Raw genomic sequence first — 22,811 nt, 5'->3', positions numbered from 1 at the left:
GCTTTACTCTATTCTTTCCCAAGCTTTCTCAAGCTTTCTGTGGATTCAGTTTTCCACGTTGGGCACCATTCTGTAGTGAGGAGCTGCGGGCAGGCCTGCTTTTCATCCCACCCTGCTCCTTTAGTTTCAGCCTCTTACATCTTGACTAACCTATACCTAATAATCTGTATAACACCACGAGTGGTGTCTTACTGGGAAAGATTCAGCATGTCTGACCTGGCGGCTGGCTTCATTGCATCTGGCTCAGAGAGGAGAGGCATGGCATCTGTCTGAGCCATCTACCTCACTTCCTTCTTCCTGTTCTGTCTACTCCACCCACCTAAGGGCTGGCCTATTAAATGGGCCAAGGCAGTTTCTTTTTTTTTTTTTTTTTTGGTTTTTCGAGACAGGGTTTCTCTGTGGCTTTTTGGAGCCTGTCCTGGAACTAGCTCTTGTAGACCAGGCTGGTCTCGAACTCACAGAGATCCGCCTGCCTCTGCCTCTCGAGTGCTGGGATTAAAGGCGTGCGCCACCACCGCCCGGCTGGCAGTTTCTTTATTAACGAATGAATCAACACAAACAGAAGACTCTCCCACATCAGTGTGTGTGTTTGCCTGCATGTGTGTGTCTGCACCATGTGCACTTAGTGCCTGAGGAGGCTAGAAGAGATGTCAGGTTCTCTGGAACTAGAATTTTATGTAGGTAGTTAACACCTACTGTGTGGGTGCTGGGAACTGAACCCAGGTCCTCTACAAGAACAAGTGTTCTTAACTGCAGAGTCATCTCTCCAGCACCAACCCTAGGTTTTGAATTTTTAAAATGGCACAAATTATACATGAATTTAATTTTGTATGTGTTGAATAATAGTTATTTTGACTAAAATACTGATTTTTTTATCACGTTAACACCTGTCCAGAGTAAACAGCTCTGCCAAGATAATGAGACACAGCAACTGATGCCTTTGCCTTTGGCTCTCAGTTTCCTTTGTGTATGGCAGCTGCTTAATTTTTACTGCTGTTGCTTTGATGTTAACTTTATGTTCAGTTTAAAAAGATTGTCTCCTATTGTGAAAAGATTATATTTTTAAGTGTGTGTGTGTGTGTGTGTGTGTGTGTGTGTGTGTGTGGGCAGAGAACGAGTGAGCGCATGTGGATGGAGGCCCGAAGTTGATGCTGGATCCTCAGGAGCTGCTGCGCTTAGACAGTTTGGAGTCACCCAGAGTGGGCACTGGGAATGGAACTCGTTTTCTTGGAAGTACTCTTAATTGCCGAGCCATCTCTCCAGTCCCCAACTTTAGATTTTAAAATTGCATACATGTTTTGCCATGCTTTTGTTTCTACCTTTAAATATTATAAATTGAGCTCCACTGTCTGCTTCTCTCACACAATATTTACCTGTTCCTTCCTGCTTCTATTCACCCAGAGTGATAATCTGAGTGCAGCATCCTTTTTCCTACACCATTTTCTTGGTAACTTGTCTTTATGTTTCTTTATGGCAGTCTTATTAGATGTTTTGTTTTTTATTTTACCATATGCTTTGCTTGTGTTCTCTCCAGATGCCTACAATAGTACTTGGTTTAAGAAGCAGCAGTAGCGAGAGCAGTTGAATCAGCAAATAAGGCACAAATGTAGTTCCTTATTACCCCATGAATGGGTTTAGCCTGTGATTAAATAACTCTTTTTTATTTTCCTTTCAAAACAGGGTTTTTCTCTGTAGTCTGGGGTGTCCTGAGCCTACTAGTAAACCAGACAGGCCTTAAACTCAGAGATCTGCCTGCCTCTGCCTCTTGAGTGCTGTGACTTAAGGCGTGTGCCACCACTGCCTGGCTGATTAAACAACTCTAACACACACAATGAGTTTGTTTGATTAACCAATCATTGAAGTATTCTTTTTTATTTTTTATTTTAATTTATTATTTGAGGCAAGGTTTCCTTATGTAGCTTTCATTGGTCTGCAACTCACTATGTAGACCTGGTTTTCCTGGCTTTTGTTTTGTTTTATTTTATTTTATTTATTTTTTTTTTTGAGATAGGGTTTCTTTGTGTAATAGAGTCCTAGCTGTCCTGGATCTCCCTTTATAGACTAGGCTGGCCTCAAACTCACAGAGATCACCTGCCTCTGCCTCCCAAGTCTAGGATTAAAGGTGTGAGTCACCATGCCCAGCTGTCTGGGGCTATTTTTAATTTAACTTAATTTTTGTAGTTTTTATTTGTGTGTGTCTGTGTCTGTGTGTGAGTGGATATCATGTGTTTGTGGATGCCTGTGGAGGCCAGAAGAGGGTGTCAGAGAGTTACAGATGTTTATGAGCCGCTCATGTCAGGAGCTCTAGGGCCAGACTAAAGAGCAGCAAGCACTCTTCATACTGAGCCGTCTCTCCAGCCTCTTCAAGTCTAGTAGTCTGAAATTCTGTCCTCTTGTGTTTTTTCTAAAGTATTCCTCTGGGGCCTTTCTGTCTCTATTTGACTTTTCAGATTTCCTTATGTACTCATGTTAGGACCTGTCTTGAACATCCTCCTTGGAATTCCTCTGACTTCTTCCATTGTGAGTCCCTTGATTTCTAATCTCGTGCTGCTTGTCATTTGATTTGCTGCATTGTAAATTGGGTTCTTGGAAAGCTTATATATCAGGGAGATTTACAGGCACATTCTGAAAATGGCTTTTGGTCTTCACGCCTTTTTGTAAGTCAGCTGGCAAGTGTTCAGTTCAAGTGTTAGGCAAGTGTGATATCATCTGATTCTTTTTTTATTAAAAATTTCCATCTCCTCCCCTTCCTCCCCCTTCCCTCCCCTACCCTCCACCCATACCCCACTCCCTCCCTCTCCAGGCCAAAGAGCCATCAGGGTTCCCTACACTATGTTAAGTCCAAGGTCCTCCCAACTCCCCCCAGGTCCAGGAAGGTGAGCAACCAGACTGACAAGGCTCACACAGAGCCCATCCTTGTCGTAGAGTCCAAGCCCATCGCCATTGTCCTTGGCTTCTCAGTCAGCCTCCACTGTCAGCCACATTCAGAGAGTCCGGTTTGGTCACATGTTCCATCAGTCCCATTCCAACTGGACTTGGTGATCTCCCATTAGTTCTGTCCCACCGTCTCAGTGGGTGAATGCACCCCTGACTTTCTTTCTCATGTTCTCCCTCCTTCTGTTCCTCATCAGGACCTTGGGAGCTCAGTCCGGTGCTCCAATGTGGGGCTCTGTCTCTATCTCCATCCATCGCCAGGTGAAGGTTCTATGGTGATATGCAAGCTATTCATCAGTATGGCTATAGGATCTGGCCTTTTTTGGCTCCCTCTCCTCAGCTGCCCAAGGAACTAGCTGAGGGCATCTCCCTGGAAACCTGGGAACCCCTCTAGAGTCAAGTGTCTTGACAACCCTAAGATGGCTCCCTTAATTAAGATATATGCTTCCCTGCTCCCATATCCACCCTTCCTATATCCCAAGCATCCCATTCCCCCAAGCTATCCCCATCCTCCCCTTCACGCTTTTCTCTCCCCATCTCCCCTTGCCCCCATCCCACCCCACCCCCAAGTTCCCAATTTTTGCCCGGCAATCTTGTCTACATCCAATATCCAGGAGGATAACTGTATGTTTTCCTTTGGGTTCATCTTCTTATTATCTGCTCAAGGATCCCAAATTATAGGCTCGATGTCCTTTAATTATGGCTAGAAACCGATTATGAGTGAGTACATCCCATGTTCATCTTTTTGAGTCTGGGTTACCTCACTTAGAATAGTGTTTTCTATTTCCATCCATTTGCCTGCAAAATTCAAGATGTCATTTTTTTTTATCACTGAGTAGTATTCTAATACGTATATATTCCACAGTTTCTTCATCCATTCTTCCACTGAAGGGCATCTAGGTTGTTTCCAGGTTCTGGCTATTACAAATAATGCTGCTATGAACATAGTTGAACAAATGCTTTGTAGTATGATTGGGCATCTCTTGGGTAAATTCCCAAGAGTGGAATTACTGGGTCCTGGGGTAGGTTGATCCCGAATTTCCTGAGAAACCTCCACACTGCTTTCCAAAGTGGTTGCACAAGTTTGCATTCCCACCAGCAATGGATGAGTGTACCCCTTACTCCACAACCTCTCCAGCAAAGGCTATCATTGGTGTTTTTGATTTTAGCCAATCTGACAGGTGTAAGATGGTATCTCAAAGTTGTTTTGATTTGCATTTTTCTGATAGCTAAGGAGGTTGAACATGACCGTAAGTGTCTTTTGGCCATTTGATTCTTGATCTTTTGTTTGTGGTCTATGGTTTCCTCTGGAAATTCAGTGTCTGCATCTGAAATCAGAGGCAAATGGTCTTTTACTTTATTTATAGAGACTCACTTTGTAAAGCATGATGAAATAATAATATGGATGATTTTTGTACTCTCTCTTTGGACACTCCTCTCTTGATCCAGTGTTCAGAACTCTCAAGATGCCAGTCCTCTTGTGAGTTGTTACAGCCTGGAACTTTGACCATGTGTATGTCAGGACTCTTGGACTGACTCTCTGGATTTACATACCTTTTCTTTGCTCCATTTTCATTGTTTATTCTACTTTCAAAGAGATTTACCTGCTACAAATGTAGCATCTAATTCTTCTATACACATTTAGTAGTGTTAGTTAATTTACCTTGGAATATCTTTGGTTCAGAAGACAATATGCAAGTCTTCTTTGCATCGCGCCCTGAGAGGGGAAAATGTCAGAGTATGGACAAGTGTCATTGGAAACTTAGCCTCTTGCTCTTCCTTTAGCCCGAGTACACTGCCGACTGTGTCACAGAGTCTCCCTGTGCCCCAGCGTCACACAGCAGAAGTGGGTCGACTGCAGCTACTAGGAAGCTCTCAGGCTAAAATGGTGACGCTAATTGAATTGATGTTATTTGTATGCATGTGAATTTTTAAAGCACAATACTTATGAGCTGCCTTTCAGTGAATGTCCACATGAGAACATACAAGCTCCATGTGATAGCGCTCATGGAATCTCAGCACTTGGGAGGCTAAAGAGGAGTCTGGCAGAGTTTAAGCCAGCATAGTACATTTACAAAACAGAGTTCCAGGCCAATGTGAGCTACACGATGAAACTCTTAGAAAACAAAACAAAACCAGTGTAAACACAGTTTAATGCCAACCTGAATTATATTTAAATAACAATGCACATTGTTTTGTAAAGAAATTTATATATCCTTGTCAGAACACAGTCGTCCAAGAATGGAGTCATGTGAAAATTCAGGATGTTTGTGAGAAAACTCAAGGAAACAAGAGTCTTGTGACCTCAGTTCCTTCAAAACACAAAACTGTGTTTGGAATGTGTTATTGTGCTCCACCCAGTTTGGGGGATAGAAGTGAGCTTGCTTCAGCTGTGGTTATTCATGTGCCTCAATGGAAAAACATGTTTTTGTCATGTACAGCTTGTCCTTGTCATTGCATACTTCATTCAGGTGATTCTTCTTAACTCCCAGAGTATAAATTCTGATGCTCTGAATAAAGCTGGCTATTACATGAGACTTTTGTCCACCTCATTTTTAGTCCCTCTCCCAGGTTCACATCTCCAGCTAGAGCAGTAAACATATCCTCAAAGTAAATGAACATTTTGATTTTTTTTTGTTTTTGAATTTTCCTTATGCCAAATCAATTCTACTCGAAGGGATACAAACATTTGTTTCATTTCTGATGTATGTTAATAACCTTATCACTCATTTTAAGATAATTTTCTTGGGGGCTCAGGAGATGGCTCAGTCAGTAAGATCACATGCTCTGTAGTCACGAGAGGCTGGGTTTGAAACCTCATCACCCATGTCGGAAGTCAGTGATAATGAGCTTCGGGTCAGTAAGTGACTGTCTCCAGGAGAACACTTGATACCCTGCTGTTGCCTCTCTGTGTGTGTCTCTGTGCACAGGTGTGTTCACTTGCACACTCAAGAGCTTACAACATTCATACTTACTCACAACTCCACCCCATGAACTTTTATCAGTTTTTTTTAATGTCATATAAAAACCACAAGCTTTTAATCTGTCTCTTTGAGCAGCTGATTCTGCTTCTTTTTTTTCTCATTTTTTTAATTAAAAATTTCCATCTCCTCCCCTCCTCCTCCTCCTTCCCTCCCCTCCCTTCCACCCATACCCCCACTCCGCCCCTCTCAGAAACCAAGGACAACGGCGATGAGCATGAACTCTACAGCATGGACGGGCTCACTGTGAGCCTTGTCAGTTTGGTTGCTCACCTTCCTGGACTTAGGGGGAGCTGGGAGGACCTTGGACTTAACATAGTGAAGGGAACCCTGATGGCTCTTTTATTAGTTTTGAGGCAGTTTCTGAACTGACTTAATTGAGACAGGTAGATTTTGTTCATCAAAAATAATGGTGATATCCCAATAATAAATACTATTACAGTCTCTTTTTGTATTACCTTGGACACAGTTCAGATACCTACTGTCAAAGGAGAAGTATTATTCCCTTAAAGTCTTTCATTTAAGAATGCATAAACCTTTTCATTTGAAAAAAGGAAAATGGGCATTAAAAAGCCTTTTGGCATGTAGACATGATATATAGAACATTGCTTACTTGTATGAAAGAGAAGTACATTTGAAAAATCTGCTCTAACATTTTTAACTTTTCAGATTAGAAAGAGAGTATTTCTCCAAAAACAAGAAACTAAATGAAGAGATCGAAGAACAGAAGAAAGTAATTATAGATCTTTCAAAGAGACTCCAATATAATGAAAAAAGTTGCAGTGAGTTACAAGAGGAACTTGTGATGGTAAGGTTAAAGATAGAAACCCTATGGCAATGGCTTTATTGGGCCATATTTGATGTGTAGCAAGTTTATCCCCCACCGTATATCATGAGATAATAGTGTGAAAGTAATTTTAGTGACACCGTTCAGTTTCAAGCTGGAAGTTCCAATTGCATCAAATATATACATAATTCTCTAACTTGGAACAGTTGGGAAATACCAGCTGAATTAATAGTTCTCAATCATAGAATGTTTAAAAATGATTTTATGATTTTACCTCGGTGGAAGATAATCAGGATTTATAAGCAATAGATCTAATAATTTTAGTGACTTCATTTTCTAATCATTTTGTACATAAACATTATATTTCATAAATATCTAATCAAATTAACTATTGTGAGTAAGCTAGCTATCATATATTTTTTCCTAAAATATTGATATTTTCTTGTGGATCATCTTTTGTTTGAAAGGTACCAGCGTCTTCCCGTTGCATCAGAACATATCCAGCTTCTTGTCATGCACTCTGGGGGCTCTTCATTCTGGGTTCATGTTAGCTGTCTGGCTGCCTTTCATCTGTCAGAATTCTGGCTTTTTAACATACTAAGATTATATTTTTATACTCTTGTTGACTGAAATGCCCTTTGTTGTCCATTTACAAATGCCTGCCCATCCTGTAAAGTGGTGGGAACCATGGCAGGGAAGAAGGCATAGTTTGTAGTCACACCGCACGTCCCTCAGTCTTGTTTCATCGTGCACACTTCCTCAGAGACTTGGCTACTTCCCTTTCAGTTATGTCTCATGGCTCTTGGAGATTCGCATGTTGATAAGGAGAATGAAAGTTTATTTTTCTTTCCCAAAAAGGTAATGAAAGGGTTATATTAAGAATCAGTGACCAACTCAGTACTTCCAAGAAGAAAGGTAATTATGGAATTAAATTAAAGCTCTTTAGTATTTAAAAATTATTTTTGAGATTTAAAAAATGTATTTTGTGTGCATGAATTTTGACTTGAACATATGTTTGTGTGCCACATGCACACAGTGTCTAAGGAGAACAGAAAAGGGTGTTGGTTCCCTGGAATTGAACTACAGACAGTTGTGAGCTATTATATGGGTGCTGGGAATTGAGCTTAGGACCTCCAGAAGAGCAGGCAGTGCTCTCAACCTCTGACCCATTTTTCTAGGTCCTCTTCAGTATTTTCAAATGTTCCTACATTATATATAGTCCCTATTCATCGTAAGATGGTCAGTATTTCAGATTCAGGGGCCAATCCTGTTTGCTGTGTGTGGATCATTTGTCATCTGAATGTAGGTTTAGTAAGGGTAAGACCTTCCTATTTAGTGTACATTCACTGATATGTGTAACACATATGCTATAGACTGTTCTGTGTTTCCCCCACAGTTCATATTTAAACTTCTGCATTCTAGGCAAGCACTCTACCACTGAGCTGTTTTGTGCGTGTCCTGGTTCTTAACTCTTAGTTCAAAGGGATGAATTGGTGGAGAAAAATACCCTAGGGTGGCCGAGCTTACTAAACATTCTTCTCAGTAGTTTGGAAAGTGGGTCAGAGTGTAAGAGTGCAGAGTTCAGACGTTATCACTCCAAAAGTTGCACAATTTTTCCTAGTCCTAGCCTAGAGCTTTAAAAAGTAGATTTTTAAAAAAGCAAGACTAACTTAATTCACTACAGAGTTTTATGGGTGTTTTGTGATCAGAAAATTTACTTGGTTGCAAGAGTTTTAATTTTAGTTTGACTTTTGCATGTTGATGGGTAGTCTAAACTAAGGCAAGTCAGCTCACCAGAAACTTCTATTTGCTTGGCATTCTTTCTATTAACCTGATTGTTTTGGTGGTGTTGAAAATTGTAGACTAATTGTTTTGCGCTCTCTCTCTCTCTCTCTCTCTCTCTCTCTCTCTCTCTCTCTCTCTCTCTCTCTCTCTCTCTCTCTCTCTCTTTGTTTTGTTTTTTGGAGACAGGTTTTCTTTGGAGCCAGTCCTGGAACATGCTTTGTAGGCCACTCTGGCCTCAAACTTACAGAGATCTGCCTGCCTCTGCCTCTCAAGTGCTGGGATTAAAGGTGTGCGCCACCACCGCCCAGCCCTGACTAATTGTTTCTTTAAAGCTTGATTGGTCACAAAAAGCAGTTGCAGAACTAATGAGAGATGTTTAAAAAATTATTGGGTTGTAACCAAAGTGATGTAAAGTTTATGTGTCAAAGTAATGAAGTTTTCCATTTCGTTTATCTCTGAAATTCTTTGTATCTTATTTTAAGTTAGCATATAGTGACAGGGTTTCTAAGTTATGTTTTTCCATTCTGTAATTAAATACTTTAACAAATGTGACTTAAGGGAGAAGAGGTTTACTTTGCTGTGTGGAAGGCTAAAGTCCTTGATAATGAAGGAATCATGGCAGAGGGGCATTAGGGAGTTGGTCATATTCATCTGTAGTCAAGAAGCAGAGTGATGATCGCCTGGGCGAGCTCCGTTTACACAGCCCAGGGAATGGCGCACCATAGTGGGTTCTTTAACTGAACCTGATCCCTCAGAGTCATGCCCAGAGGCTCTTCTTAGCAAGGTGACAATTGAGATCCACTGTCATAATTTCGTTTTGGCATTTTCATACACATATATATCATTTTGTCTTTTTCACACATGTCTTATTTTTTCATTTCTCTGCTTTTTTCTTTCCTATTGCCATTTGTCTTTCAACCTTAATTGTTGTTGTTTGTTTCTGTACTCCTGAGGCTTGAAATCTGAGCCTCCTGCATGGTAGGCAAGAGCCATACCACTGACTTTAAATCCCAACCCCGAGGCCTTTTGTGTTTCTGTTTTTTAAAAGTGTCCTTTTATTTATTATTAATGTTGTGTGTGCATCATGTGTATGTGGGGGTGTGTGTAGGTCAGAGGATAGCCTTTGGAAGTTGTCTCTCTCCTTCCATTGTGGTTCTGGGGCAATCAAACTCAGTCAGACTGGAGCAGCAGGTACTTTTACCTGCTGACCCTGTTTGAAGTTACTGTTATTTCCTTACCTGACTGTATTAGGAAATTTAAATAGCAGTTAGCGAAAAATTATTGAATGAAAATAGTATTGCTAGTAAGTACTTTTCTTTCTATAAAGTTATTAATTTATTGCTTTTCCTAAATTTTATTGTCATGTTCTTTTGATTTTCTTTTTTTTTTCTCATGGTTTATTTTTTTATATTTAAAAATTTCCATCTCCTCCCCTCCTCCTCCCCCTTCCCTCCCCTCCTCCTCCCCCTTCCCTCCCCTCCTTCTCCCCCTTCCCTCCCCTCCCCTCCACCCATACCTCCCCTCCCTCCCTCTCAAGGCCAAGGAGCCATCAGGGTTCCCCACTCTATGCTAAGACCAAGGTCCTCCCAACTCCCCCCAGGTCCAGGAAGGTGATCGACCAAGCTGAGAAGGCTCCCACAGAGCCCGTCCATGCAGAAGAATCAGAGCCCAGCGCCATTGTCCTTTGCTTCTCAGTCAGCCCCCGCTGTTGGCCACATTCAGAGAGACGGGTTTGGTCGCATGATCCATCAGTCCCATTCCAACTGGAGTTGGTGATCTCCCATTAGTTCTGTCCCACCGTCTCCATGAGTGAACGCACCCCTCACGTTCCTGACTTTCTTTCTCTTGTTCTCTCTCCTTCTGCTCCTCATCAGGACCTTGGGAGCTCAGTCCAGTGCTCCAATGTGGGGCTCAGTCATTTTCCCCATCTGTCGCCAGATGGAGGTTCCCTCACGGTCCTGACTTTCTTTCTCATGTTCTCGCTCCTTCTGCTCCTCATCAGGACCTTGGGAGCTCAGTCCAGTGCTCCAGTGTGGGGCTCAGTCACCTTCCCCATCTGTCGCCAGCTGGAGGTTCCCTCACGGTCCTGACTTTCTTTCTCATGTTCTCTCTCCTTCTGCTCCTCATCAGGACCTTGGGAGCTCAGTCCGGTGCTCCAGTGTGGGGCTCTGTCATTTTCTTCATCTATCGTCAGGTGGAGGTTCTATGGTGATATGCAAGAAATTCATCAGTATGGCTATAGGAACTGGCCTTTTCAGGCTCCCTCTCCTCAGCTGCCCAAGGAACTAACTGGGGGCGTCTCCCTGGAAACCTGGGAACCCCTCTAGGGTCAAGTCTCTTGACAACCCTCAGGTGGCTCCTTAAATTAAGATATATGCTTCCCTGCTCCCATATCCATCCTTCCTGTATCCCAAGCATCCCATTCCTCCGAGCTCCCCCCATTCTCCCCTTCACACTTTTCTCTCCCCATCTTCCCTTGGCCCAGTATCGCCCAACCCTCAAGTTCCCAATTTTGCCTGGCGATCGTGTCTACTTCCAATATCCAGGAGGATTACTATATCTTTTTTTTGGGAGTTCACCTTTTTATTATCTTCTCAAGGATCCCAAATTTATAGGCTCGATGTCCTTTAATTATGGCTAGAAACCGATTATGAGTGAGTACATCCCATGTTCATCTTTTTGGGTCTGGGTTACCTCACTCAGAATAGTGTTTTCTTATTCATCTGTCATTGCCTTTAGTAAATCTTGATACTATGATAATGAGGGAAAAGACAGGAAGCAGAAAACTAATTGAATTAATTTTCTTTATATTGTTTTTCTTTTTCCTTTTTAAAGATTTATTTATTATGTATACAGTATTCTTCCTGCATGTATGCCTTCATGCCAGAAGAGGGCACCAGATCTCCTTATAGATGGTCGGGAGCCACCATGTGGTTGCTGGGAATTGAACTCAGGACCTTTAGAAGAGCAGCCAGTGCTCTTAATCTCTGAGCCATCTCTACAGCTCTCTTATTTGTTTTTCTTAATAAAATTTATTTTCACAGTTTAACACACACACACACACACACACACACACACACACACACACACTCCCTCCCTTCCATATTCTCCTCCCATTGCCATGGGCCCCATTCTCCCTAAAGGTCCTTTCTGAAGTCCTTTCCATGTCTTTTGTTTAGTTTTGTGACCCACTCAATTTAACCAGGGCTTTCCACATGAGTATGAGTGTGAAACTATGCTTTGGAACAGTGAACTCAGCAGCGGCTACACAACTTGAAAGACAGTTACTTTCTCTCTCTTCCAACATTTCTAAGTACCCAATAGCTCCCAGGGGAGGACTAGGGCTCCAGGAACCTCTCCTTCATCTGTGTGACGGACTGTTGACAGGCCTAGGAATCTATCTATGTTCAGATAAATGCACTCGCTCTGAGTTCATGATTGCGATGGCTGAGTCATGCCTACAGGATAGCATTTCATGGCTCTTCTGCCCACCATCCAGCTTTCGTTTCTTTCTGCTCCCTCTTCTGTAATGTTCTCTGAGCCACAGAGGGGGTGAGGTGAGCATTCTGTTTAGGGTTGGACACTCAACAGCCCCTTGTTCTTAGCATTTTGTCCAGATTTTGTGTTTACAGCCATCCACTGCAATAAGAAACTTCCCAATCACAGCCAAGAACAAAACAGGTATTTAGAAGATTGCTTGACACTCTATCAATTTAATAAGACAATAGTACTAAGTTTCAGTCAGGACCTATGGCCTTCCAAGACATTAATTTTTGACCAGGTTTATGGAAGCAGGCATGAATTCTTTCCTCTGGAATGGACCTCAGATTCAATCAGAGGACGGCTGGTTACCTCTTATCCCAGTTAGTCTTAACTATCAACTTGATACAACCTAGATGCACTGAGAAGGAATCTATCAGCCGGACTGCCCTGATTATATTGACCTGGGACCTATCTGTCGTGATTGTCTTGGTTGTTGATTGATGTAGGAAGACCCAGTCCACTGTGGGTGACACTGTTTCCTGGGAAGGTGTTCTTGGACTGTATAAGAAAGCTACCTAGGGGTGAGTAAGCTAGCTAGCAAACAGCATCCCCCCCCCCCACACTCCCAGTTTCCACTTAAGTTCCTGCTCAAACTTCACTCAGTGATGGAGAGTAACCAGTAATCTGAAAAAACCCTTTCCTCTCTTATATTGCTTTTGGTCAGAGTATTTCATGACCACAACAGACATGAAACTAGAACATACCCATAAGTCAAGCTACTACTGAATCAGGGGGCACATCTTGCCTGGTAGGCTGATATTGTTCACTCAGCTGGGTAAAACCGTTGATGAGTATTCTCCCCTATAGCCTGCACTGTACATTCTGGAACTATGTATAAAAGCCAGCAGTGAGGGAGCTCTAGTTTAGTTCCATATTGGTTTTTCTATGTCCTATAACCAGTGTGTGTGGTGTCATCAGCATTCGGGTATTCCTGTCTAGTTCTGTGGGCAATCAAGAGCAGCTGCAACAGCCTGTACTGTTCTGGGGCCTCTGAGCCCCTCCTGAACAATGGCTAATGGGGATATAGCTAATAGCTAATAGCTATTCCATGCTGCCCTGGGGTTTTCACTCCATCACTCATGGCTTATGGGATTGGCACTACCCATCCATGTAGGGTACATATGTTTTTGTTTTCTGTTTCTTATCCTGGTAAAATATATGAACATTAAGTTTACCTTTTTAGCGCAAAGTTAACTAAATATTTTTACATACTCATTTATTGCATTTGTTCTCAACAAACCAAGGCAAGGTGTTTAGTAACACAGGCCATATTGATGAACTCTGGTTTCACTGACTTTGCTTTCAGTAAGGTGGAAAGCAAACCAAGGGTGATTTCTGACATCAGCCTCAGGCCTCTATATGGACAGGGGCCCACACCTACACAGGTGTGTGTACACACATGCAAACCACTCCAAAATAGGAAAGAAAATAGAAATAAAAATATCAAGTTAAAAGTTTAAAGCCACAAAGCATAAATTTTGTAGTGTTATATCTTAAAACTCAGGTTTCTGCTTTGAATGAATACTTTTCCTTATGAAGAGAATTTGACTCACGAAGCAACTTTTACCTCTTCCTTTTTTGGTTTTTTCATTTTGGGAACAAAATTGTTTTCATGGTGGTGTGTAATCTTTCTGACATTTATTTTAAGCATAGGTGTTTGGTATTTGACAGGATATAGAGGGGTAACATAGAGCAGGCATGGCTAATTCTCTCTTCATGCTAATAGCATGTTTTTAGTTGAGGTCCTGTTCAGGACTATTTTTTAAGCCTTGGTCGTAATTTTCTCTGCTGCATTGGAAGAGAAAAATTAAAATCACTTTCCTTGTTAGTTTTTCAGTGAAGCCCTGATGCTATTAGTAAGACACAAGGGCTTCAAGCAGTCTTGAGACAGAAATAACACTGTGTAATCTGGCACAGCATAGTAAGATTTAGGTCTAAAAGAGACTCTGTATGACCTAGTTCAGGACATACAAAGTATTAGCAAACCACCCTCAAAGCGATTGCTCCTCTGGTTCAAGACATATAATATAAATATAGAATGTCATTTTGGAAAAGTCCGAACTGGGTAAATGCTTTTTTTTTTTTTTTTGAGTCAGGGCCTCACTATATAGTTCTGGTTGGTGTGGAATCACTGTGTAGATCAGTCTGGCCTCAAAGTCACAGAGCTCGGCCTGCCTCTCAAGTGCTGGGGTCAAAGGTGTGCACCTCTTGCCCAGCCTTTTATGGAGTTTTAAAAACTTTAACAGATAGAAAGTCAGGTGAGTATAAATGACAGTGAAATTCTATTCATCTTCTGGTTACTAATTATTGGCCTATGGTGATTTTTAATGTCATAGAATCTAGTTTCAACACAGGACACTTAAAAAGTGAAAAAAATAGTTTGATATTCAACTGACCATACAACATGAATCTTGAAAGAATTTTCCTAGAAAATATTTTGATTAGGACCCCTGTTGGGTGGCTCTCAGCCTCCCGTCACTCCAGGTCCAATAGCTCATGTGCCCTCTCCTGGACTCTTATGTGCACCATACCCGCCCCTCACATATGCATACTAAACAAGCAGATAAACACACAAACAAAAAACCCAGAAAACTTACATTTTTAAATTAAAAAGATCTAGCTTTCAATTGTAAAATCTGCTAATTGAACAATGGTTTAATCAGCTACTGAATAAAACTACATTTCTAGTAGAAGCTGCTTAGCAATTGTGTTACTAAAACCATCCTGGAAGCGCAGTAGCTGTGGCAGGTCTGCCAGAGAAAGCTGATTTTGATACTCTCTTCTTTTGGAACAGGGGAGCTTTCATTTTCAAATCGCTATTATTATGACTTGCCTGGTGCTTTCTTCAATGAAATTTTCTTAAGTCCATCATTTCTTGAGATTTGTTTTCCTGCCACTCAGTAATATTTAGCTAGAGCTCTAGGAGAGACCATATATTGAAAAGGGAATTCTAGTTCTCGTGAGGTTTTGCTGAAAAGAATGTTTTATTCCCTGAAGAACTTATGATTGAAAAGTCATGTGAACATCTTCTATGCTTTGGAGACTTAACTTATTGCATAATAATAATGACTGTCTCATTACATAGAATTTTGGAAGTGCTCTTTGATTGTTATGCTTTGTGGTAAAGTTAATGTTCTTTGATATTTTTGCTTCAAATGTCCTGTTGAATTTTGTAGAGATCGTTTTCCTGATTCTGTTGAACATGTTCAAAAGTAATGGATTAATGAATATTTTATTATAAAATTTAATAAAAATTATTGTTTGCTATTTTTCACCAAGGAAAATAGTGTTAATACCATGAGCACTGTTTTAGTTCATGTAAATATCACTGTCTCTCTTAATGACCTCAGTATTTAACACTGTTAAGGAGTGTCTATCAAGTGTATATATGTATATTTAGGCAATTATTATATGGGGCTGGATTGATTAATAAATTTAAAAGTAAGCAAAATATGAAAATATAATTCTTAGTTTTAGCCTTGGGAAAAATGGTGATAATATGTAGGGGAGATAGATAGATAGATAGATAGATAGATAGATAGGTGGGTAGATAGAGAGAAAAAGAGAGAGACAGAGACAGAGAGACAGATTGATATTGATTTATATGAAGGCCCTGTAATGACTTGTGCATGAAGTATTCCTTAAAAGGTTTGAAATATTAAAGTATTGGTCCCCAGGTGGTGTATCCAATCATTGAGCGGTAATAGAGTCATGACAGCTCTGACTTAATTAGCAGACCAATCTGTTGATAGACTCATAGTTTGATGGCATTATTGGGAAGTAGTAGAAACTTTTGAAGTAAGGCCCTGTTAGGGGAAGTAGGTCACAAGAGTATGTCCTTTGGGGAACAGGATTATGTCTTGTCCTAGATCCCTCTGTGTATTCTGTGCTTGCCTATGGCTAAGAGGCGAGCATTTTCCTTTGACAAGTGCTAGAGACTAAGTATTTAAATATATGAGTCTATGGGGTCATTCTCATTCCACAACCATACCTCATGAGAAAGAATATGCACTGTGTACTTCTGAGTCTGGGTCACCTTGTTTAATAGAGTAGTTTTCAGATCCATCTATTTCCTGCAGATTTCATAGTGTTTCTTTTTCTAGAGTTACTATTGTGTGTGTGTGTGTGTGTGTGTGTGTGTTTGTGTGTGTGTATGTAGTGTTCATAGAGGCCAGAGGTAACAGATCCATGTACAAGTGGAAGTACAGGGAGCTGAGTGTGGCCAGAGCCTGAACTCGGGTACTCGGGAAGAATAGTATGTGCTCTTAACCACTGAGCCATCTCTCCAGCCTCCAGTTTCATTTTTCTCTCCAGCTGGGTGTATATACTTGTTTTCAGTAACCACCCACGTGCTGATGGACCTCTAGGCTGCTCCTATTTTTTTGCTGTTGTGAATAGTGCGGTACTGAACATGGATGTGCAAATCTCTCTGTGGTAGGTTGTAGTGTGCATAGGAGAGGTATGGCAGCATCATCTGATAGTTCTAGCTTTGTGTTTTCAAGAAACCTTCATATCTACTTTCCTGCTGGCTGCAGCAGCTTACATACTAACCAGCAGTACAAGGTTTCCTTTGTGGCTACCTTTGTCAACCATGTTGCCAGTTTTCTTGATGATAGTCATTCTGGTGGGGGGAGATGGAATCTCAAAGTAGTTTTTAAAAGGTTATTTATTCCTTGACTCTTCCTCCTGTGGTGGGCATGGGAGCTGACCCTCCCCCTTACCAACTGCAGCACTCAGGAAGTGGACCCTGTGTCTCACCTGGGCAGCACAGCAGAGCTGACTCTGTTGACTGGTACGGCTGAACTGGCCCCTAAAGGAGCTTGGGAGGTCTGGTCATGCCCCTCATTTGCCATGTGGTGGTGTGGGCGGGGGAGAGATACCCTACCAACCCCTCACTGCCTGTGGGTGGGAGAGCTGGCCCTCACCAGCTGCAGCTTTAGAGCTGGCCCTGATGGTGCAGGTGTGGGAGCACTGACCCTGAGGGTGTGAAAGCAGTAGAACTGGCCCCTGCCCCTGTCCCTTGCTCATTGCTGCAAGGGATGAACTAGCCAGGGCAGTGCTGGAGAGATCAACTTGACGGAGCTGGCAGGGCTGACCAACTCTGCAACTACCCAGGCCCAGAACCAGGGTTGTGAGTTGGCCCATCCATGATTTGCAGGAGCATGTGAAGGGGCCAGTCTCCACGAGTCAGGACAACAACAGGATATCCGAGAGGAGTTCCAGTGAGGGCCCAGCATCCATAGTGTAGCAGAAACCAGAGGCCTCAAACCATACCAATCACTCTTCCCAATGAACAAGTGAAGATGTAAGCACAGAAGGGTTTACTGCGTGACTCACTGTGTCACACTGCAAAAGGTTTTCTTTCCTTTTTCTTTTTTTTCTCTTAAATTTTATTTTATTTTGGGGGGCAGCAAGGGCAGAGGGTGGATATGAAGACTGGGGATATGAATGGAATCAAGATGCATGATGCCAAAGACACAAAGAATAATATAAAAGAAAGTTAAAAAACTATTTCTCTACCTGTTTTGAAAGTTCTGCCTGCATATATGTCTGTGTACCACTTACTTGTGTGCCTGGTGCCGTGGAGGCCAGGAGAGGGTGTTTAATCCCCTGGGGCTAGAGTTACAGATGATTGTGAGCTGCCATATGGGTGCATAAATTGAACCCGGGTCCTCTGGAAGAGCAGCCAGTGCTCTTAACTGCTGAATCATCTCTCCAGCCCTTTCAAGTAGTTTTTTTTTTAAAGTATTTTTTAAAAATATTTCTTGGATTCAAGGTTTCTAAAGCTGAGGGAAACTCCTCAGGCTACTAAAGATTAACCAAATGAAACTATGTCAGTGTCCCCTCCCAGCTCCTGGGGGTTTCTGCTGAGATCAGTCTTCAAGCATTGCTGGTGAATGGTGGGATTAGGAAAGATCATATTGAGTGAGGTTAACGCAGACACAGAAAGACAAACATCTCACGTTCTCTCTCATCTGAGGTACCTAGCTCAAATCTTCAGATGTGAGTGTAGTCCTCTCCTCTCATCAAGGAAATGTCTCTGCAACAGATGGCGGCTGTTACAGAAAGCACACCAGTCAAAACACAGAGTTGTTGAGCCCAGCCCTAACTGTCACAGCTAGCACAGCTCCTGCCCCTAAGCTCAGGGGTCGTTTTAGAAGAGGGGTGGAAGGATGGTAAGAGCTGGAGGGCCAGGGCATTTTCAGTGAGGCTGCGTATCTGAGGAATGTCAGAAGCTATACTTCTTAGCATGGCTGCCTAAACATGAGCTGAACCAATCATCATGCTAATGTGGATGGGGAAGGCTCAGGAGGCCTCAACCCTATAGAAAGAACTAGAGAGTGCTGAGAGGAGGAGAGTCTTCTCCAAGGAAGAGCACACTAATTAAGGTTAGCCAGTACCAATGGTGAGTCCTGAAGACACACATGTAGCATTATACAGACTGAGCAGATGTATGTATATATTTAGGAACACACACACATCATGTAATAATAGTTAAAAAAATAGGCCATGAATTTGAAAGAGATCAATGAGGGGCATATGGAAGGTTTGGAAAGAGGACAGGAAAGGAGGAAATGTTATAACAGTTCCTGTACCTCAATGTAGTTTTATTGTGTCTTTCTGTGAAGGCTGAGAGTATTAAAAACTTCAAAAATATTTGTTGGCTATTTGTGTTTCTTCTGTTGAGAACTTTCTGTTCATGACCACATTTATTTTGAAATCAGAGATCTACCTGCCACTACCTCCACAATGCTGGGGTTAAAGTCTTGATCCACTTGATATTTAATTTTTTTGCAGGAAAGAACACATTTTGGAGACAAATTGAACTGAGTTTTAATGCCATCCCCATGTCAAAGCACCTGTGTGACCTGTAGTGATTATTCCTGTAATTTGTTTGCTCATTTGTAAAATAACCCTAACAATTTTTATCACACAGAAGTTTTGTTGAGTGTCAAATACAATATATGTGTCAGTATAATGGAGGATAAAATATAGTGCACACAACAATCACATGGGGTTGGAGTGGTAGCAACCAGAGTAGACTTTGAAATAAAAATGTTGCTATTGGTAAATAGGCAATGATACAGACACACAAACACACACACACACACACACACAGACACACACACACACAGACAGACACACACAGACACACACACACACACAGTGACATAGCTCCAAAATATGTAAAACAAAGTCTGACCTGACTAAATGTGGAAATAGCATTGTATTTGCAGTCCCTAGTACACTACTTTCAGTAGCGAGTATCCCAAGAAGGAATAATACCTAAATTAAACTAAAGACTCAACAGTACTATAAACAAACTTGACCTTACAGATACCTGTGGAACCACTTCCATCAGTGGTACAGCACACTCTTCAAGTACAGATAAAACTTTTGTGCACACACTGTAGCCTAGGCTATATAAAAAGTCTGTAAACTTGAAAGAATTAAAATTATAGAGACTCGTCTAAGGATATAGCTCAGTGATAGGAAGCTTACCTCCCATGTACGAGCCTGGTTCAGTCCCTACTACTGCCTAAAGAAAAAAGGAAAAACTGTATGAAGCCTCTGAATATAATAGAATTAAATTAGAAATCAATATTCAAAGACATATAGGGAAAATTAGCAAATATAAGAATATTAGTGAACACACTTCAAGTAGCTAGTAGGTTAAAAAGAAATCAAATGAATTAGGAAATACTTTGAAAACATACCAACCCTCATGGGATGGTAGTGTACAAAAGAGGGGTGATCAAGAAGAAATATTCTCAAAGCAGGAACCTAACATCCTACTCTAGAGACTTGACCCAAACCTCAGACCAGTAGAGAAAGAAACAAAGAGAAAAGGAAAGAAAAGAAAGAGATTAAAAATAGAGGAAATCTGCACCTTTAATCCCAGGTTTCAGGAAGCCGAGGCAGGCAGGCAGGCAGGCTGATACTGAGTTTGAGGCCAGCCTGGTCCGTACAGTGAGTTCCAGGACAGTCAAGGCTACACAGAAAAATGTTATCTCAAAAGACAACAAACAAACAAACAAAACAAAACAAAAAAACTCAACCAAAAGTTAGCTATTATATAGCTAAAGTGACAGTAGTTGGATAGAGTCATTAAGGAAATAAAAAGATCAAATTATTAAACCACAGAGAAAATATAAATAAATAAAAATAATTATAAGATAATACCCTGAACGTCTGTTTGCTAATGAGTTAGATAATTTAAGTTAAAATAGACACTTTTCTAGGAAGATAGAAACTACCAAAATAATTTAAAAAGAGATAGAAAATTAAGTAAGATGTTTAAATTTTTAATTAGAAAAAGATCCTAAAAGGAAAAGCACAGGCTAGATTGCTTTATTGATAAATCCTAACCATTTAAGAAGAATTAATACAAGTTCTTTAAGGAACCAGAGAGAAAACACTTTACATTTCATTCTGTGGTCAGTGATACCACACTGTAACAAACTCAGGCACAGGCACGAGAAAGCTGCATATAGTGTCCTTTTGAATACAGCTGGTAAAATTCTCAGCATGACACCAGCAAATAGAAGTTTTAGCAGGACGGAAAAAAAAGCATTGTACTGTATCCAGTGGGATTTATCCTTCACATGTAAGTCCAATGATTGATTCACTCTAAATTAGGTACTTCCATACCACACAAAAGAGGTCAATTGATCACATTATTTCTTGATGCTAAGTATATATTGGTGAGGACAAAAATAATCCCCTGTTCCTGAGACTTCTTTGAGCTCCTCATGTTGAAAACAGTGTTCTTGTGTTAGGCGCTGTGAAGGTCGGTCAAGGAAGCTGGCGTAGGCAGGGATTCGAAGGCTGCTTTTCTGAAATGGCAATTGAGCAAAGGTCTGAATACAGAATTATTGCTTGTCATGTACAGTAGCCCAGTCCCAGTTATTACGATGCTGTGTATTGAACCCAGGACCTTGAGTACACTAGGCAAGTGCTATACATCCCTAACCCTTAGTACTTGCCTGTTCGCTGTGGTTGGTGGTTTTAGTTATTTGAGGCTGACCTATAGTTCAAAAATATTGATTGGGAAATTCTAGAAATGAAGAAATCTCGAGTTTGAATGAAGTCATCTGAATGACGATTTCTTACATTGTCCAATCAAGGACACAATGGGACAGCCATGCTATATGTACACTAGCTGCCTGTTAACCATTTGTACCACTCCCAGTGACCAGGTGGTCTCATTCTATTATCACAGACTCTTGTGTTTAGGTAACCCTTATTTCATTTAATATAATTTCCCAAGCACAAAAGTAGTGATACCGACAATTTAGACAGGCTACAAAAAGCTTCAGACTGCAACCCTTTAAGTAAAAAATGGAGGTGGAGTAAGATATTTGCGAGAAGAGGGCCATATTGATATGATTTTATAATAGTACCTGTTATTATGATTGTTCTACTTTAGCTATTACTATAAACCTCTTGCTCTGCCTAATTTATAAATAAAGGTATGTATGTACAGAAAAATATAGTATCCATTTGGCTCAGTGCTGTGTGCTTCCAGGCATCCACTGGAACCTTGGAACAGTTCCCTTGTGACCAGCGGGGTGTTGTGTTCTGAGATGTGATTCTTGTCCTGTCATATCTATCCTGTTTGTTCTGTTTATGTAAGCATTCTTTCACTACTAGTGATCTCATCGGCTTTTAAGTAGACTTACATTTTCTCACATTAAAAAACAACCACTCTTCTTTGACCCCTTCTTCTTCCCAACTATTTTTCTTTTTCTTTCCTTTTTACCACAAAAGAGATTTCTGAAGTTTCTGTTGCCATTTATTCATCTTATACTTGATTAGGAAAAAAATCTCAGACTTACCCTTTCTCTAACCTATTTCAGTCTGGGTTACAGCTGTGCTCTAGCTGAAGACATTTCTTTAAAGTTGATAATGACCTCCATGCCCAGTGGACCCTTCTTAGTCCTCATTTACTTGGCCTTTCTGCAGCATTGAACATAATTGACAATTCTCCTTGAAACTTCCTTTTCATGATATTATGCTGTCCCGTTTTCCCCTTCTCTTGTTCTTTTTAGTTGGTAGAGATGCCGGAGCTCTTGAAGACTGTTGGGCTCTTCTCCTTTTCCATCAAACAGTGCCTGTAAGTGATTCCCAGACTTGCCCTGGCTTTGCAGTAGTGTGTTCAGTTACCTCTCATAGCCCTCTACGTTACTTGCTTTCTGCTCATTTTTACATATTCATTTAATGCCTGTTACTTACCAGGCATCATGCTGGTACTAGGGATGAATTCTGTCTCCTTTGTGGAGTTTGAGTAAGCAGTGATTTCTTCTCTCTTCCCGCTATCAGTGAACCAATATGCAAGCAAGCAAGAAAGCTAGAGAACAAGAGTAGCCTGAATGGCCTTGACCTCCATTATTCCCACCAGGCTGATACCCACCCACTTCTTTCAGTTTGAATCCTCAGGCCTAATCTTGACTCCTCCTTTTATTGGAGGAGTCTAGTGAGTGCCATGTAACCTAGTGTGTGTCCTAAGGCTGGGGTGTTCTGCTGACTTACAGAGCTTTCCTTCATTGCAGCTAGTATTCCCCGTTCACTGCTAATGCCATCACTTGACTTCTGCATTAGATTTATTGGTCTTGACTGCATTTACTCTTGACTGTCTTCTGACAGCTTGCCATGTGCCTGGAAGCAGGGTTTTTTGTTTTTTTTTTTTAAACAATACTCTTTACATTTCTGTCTCAGTTTAGAAATAGTATTTATTCATTTGTTCTGTGTATATGCACATGCATGTATGTGTGCACACT

General features: G+C 41.1%; 1 protein-coding gene across 1 annotated transcript in view; it reads left to right on the top strand.

The window, feature by feature from the left end:
• The window catches only part of Ccdc171 (coiled-coil domain containing 171), a 350,758-nt gene that overhangs the window by 84,323 nt on the left and 243,624 nt on the right, over positions 1–22,811 (top strand). Inside the window, 1 exon segment of the mRNA XM_038333866.1 lies at positions 6,585–6,723. Coding sequence (XP_038189794.1) covers positions 6,585–6,723 — 139 coding nt within the window.

Source organism: Arvicola amphibius, chromosome 6 (genome assembly GCF_903992535.2).
Source record: "Arvicola amphibius chromosome 6, mArvAmp1.2, whole genome shotgun sequence".
NCBI lineage: Eukaryota > Metazoa > Chordata > Mammalia > Rodentia > Cricetidae > Arvicola > Arvicola amphibius.
Note: the sequence above shows the minus strand (reverse complement) of the source record. Positions and strands in the feature narration are given on the sequence as shown.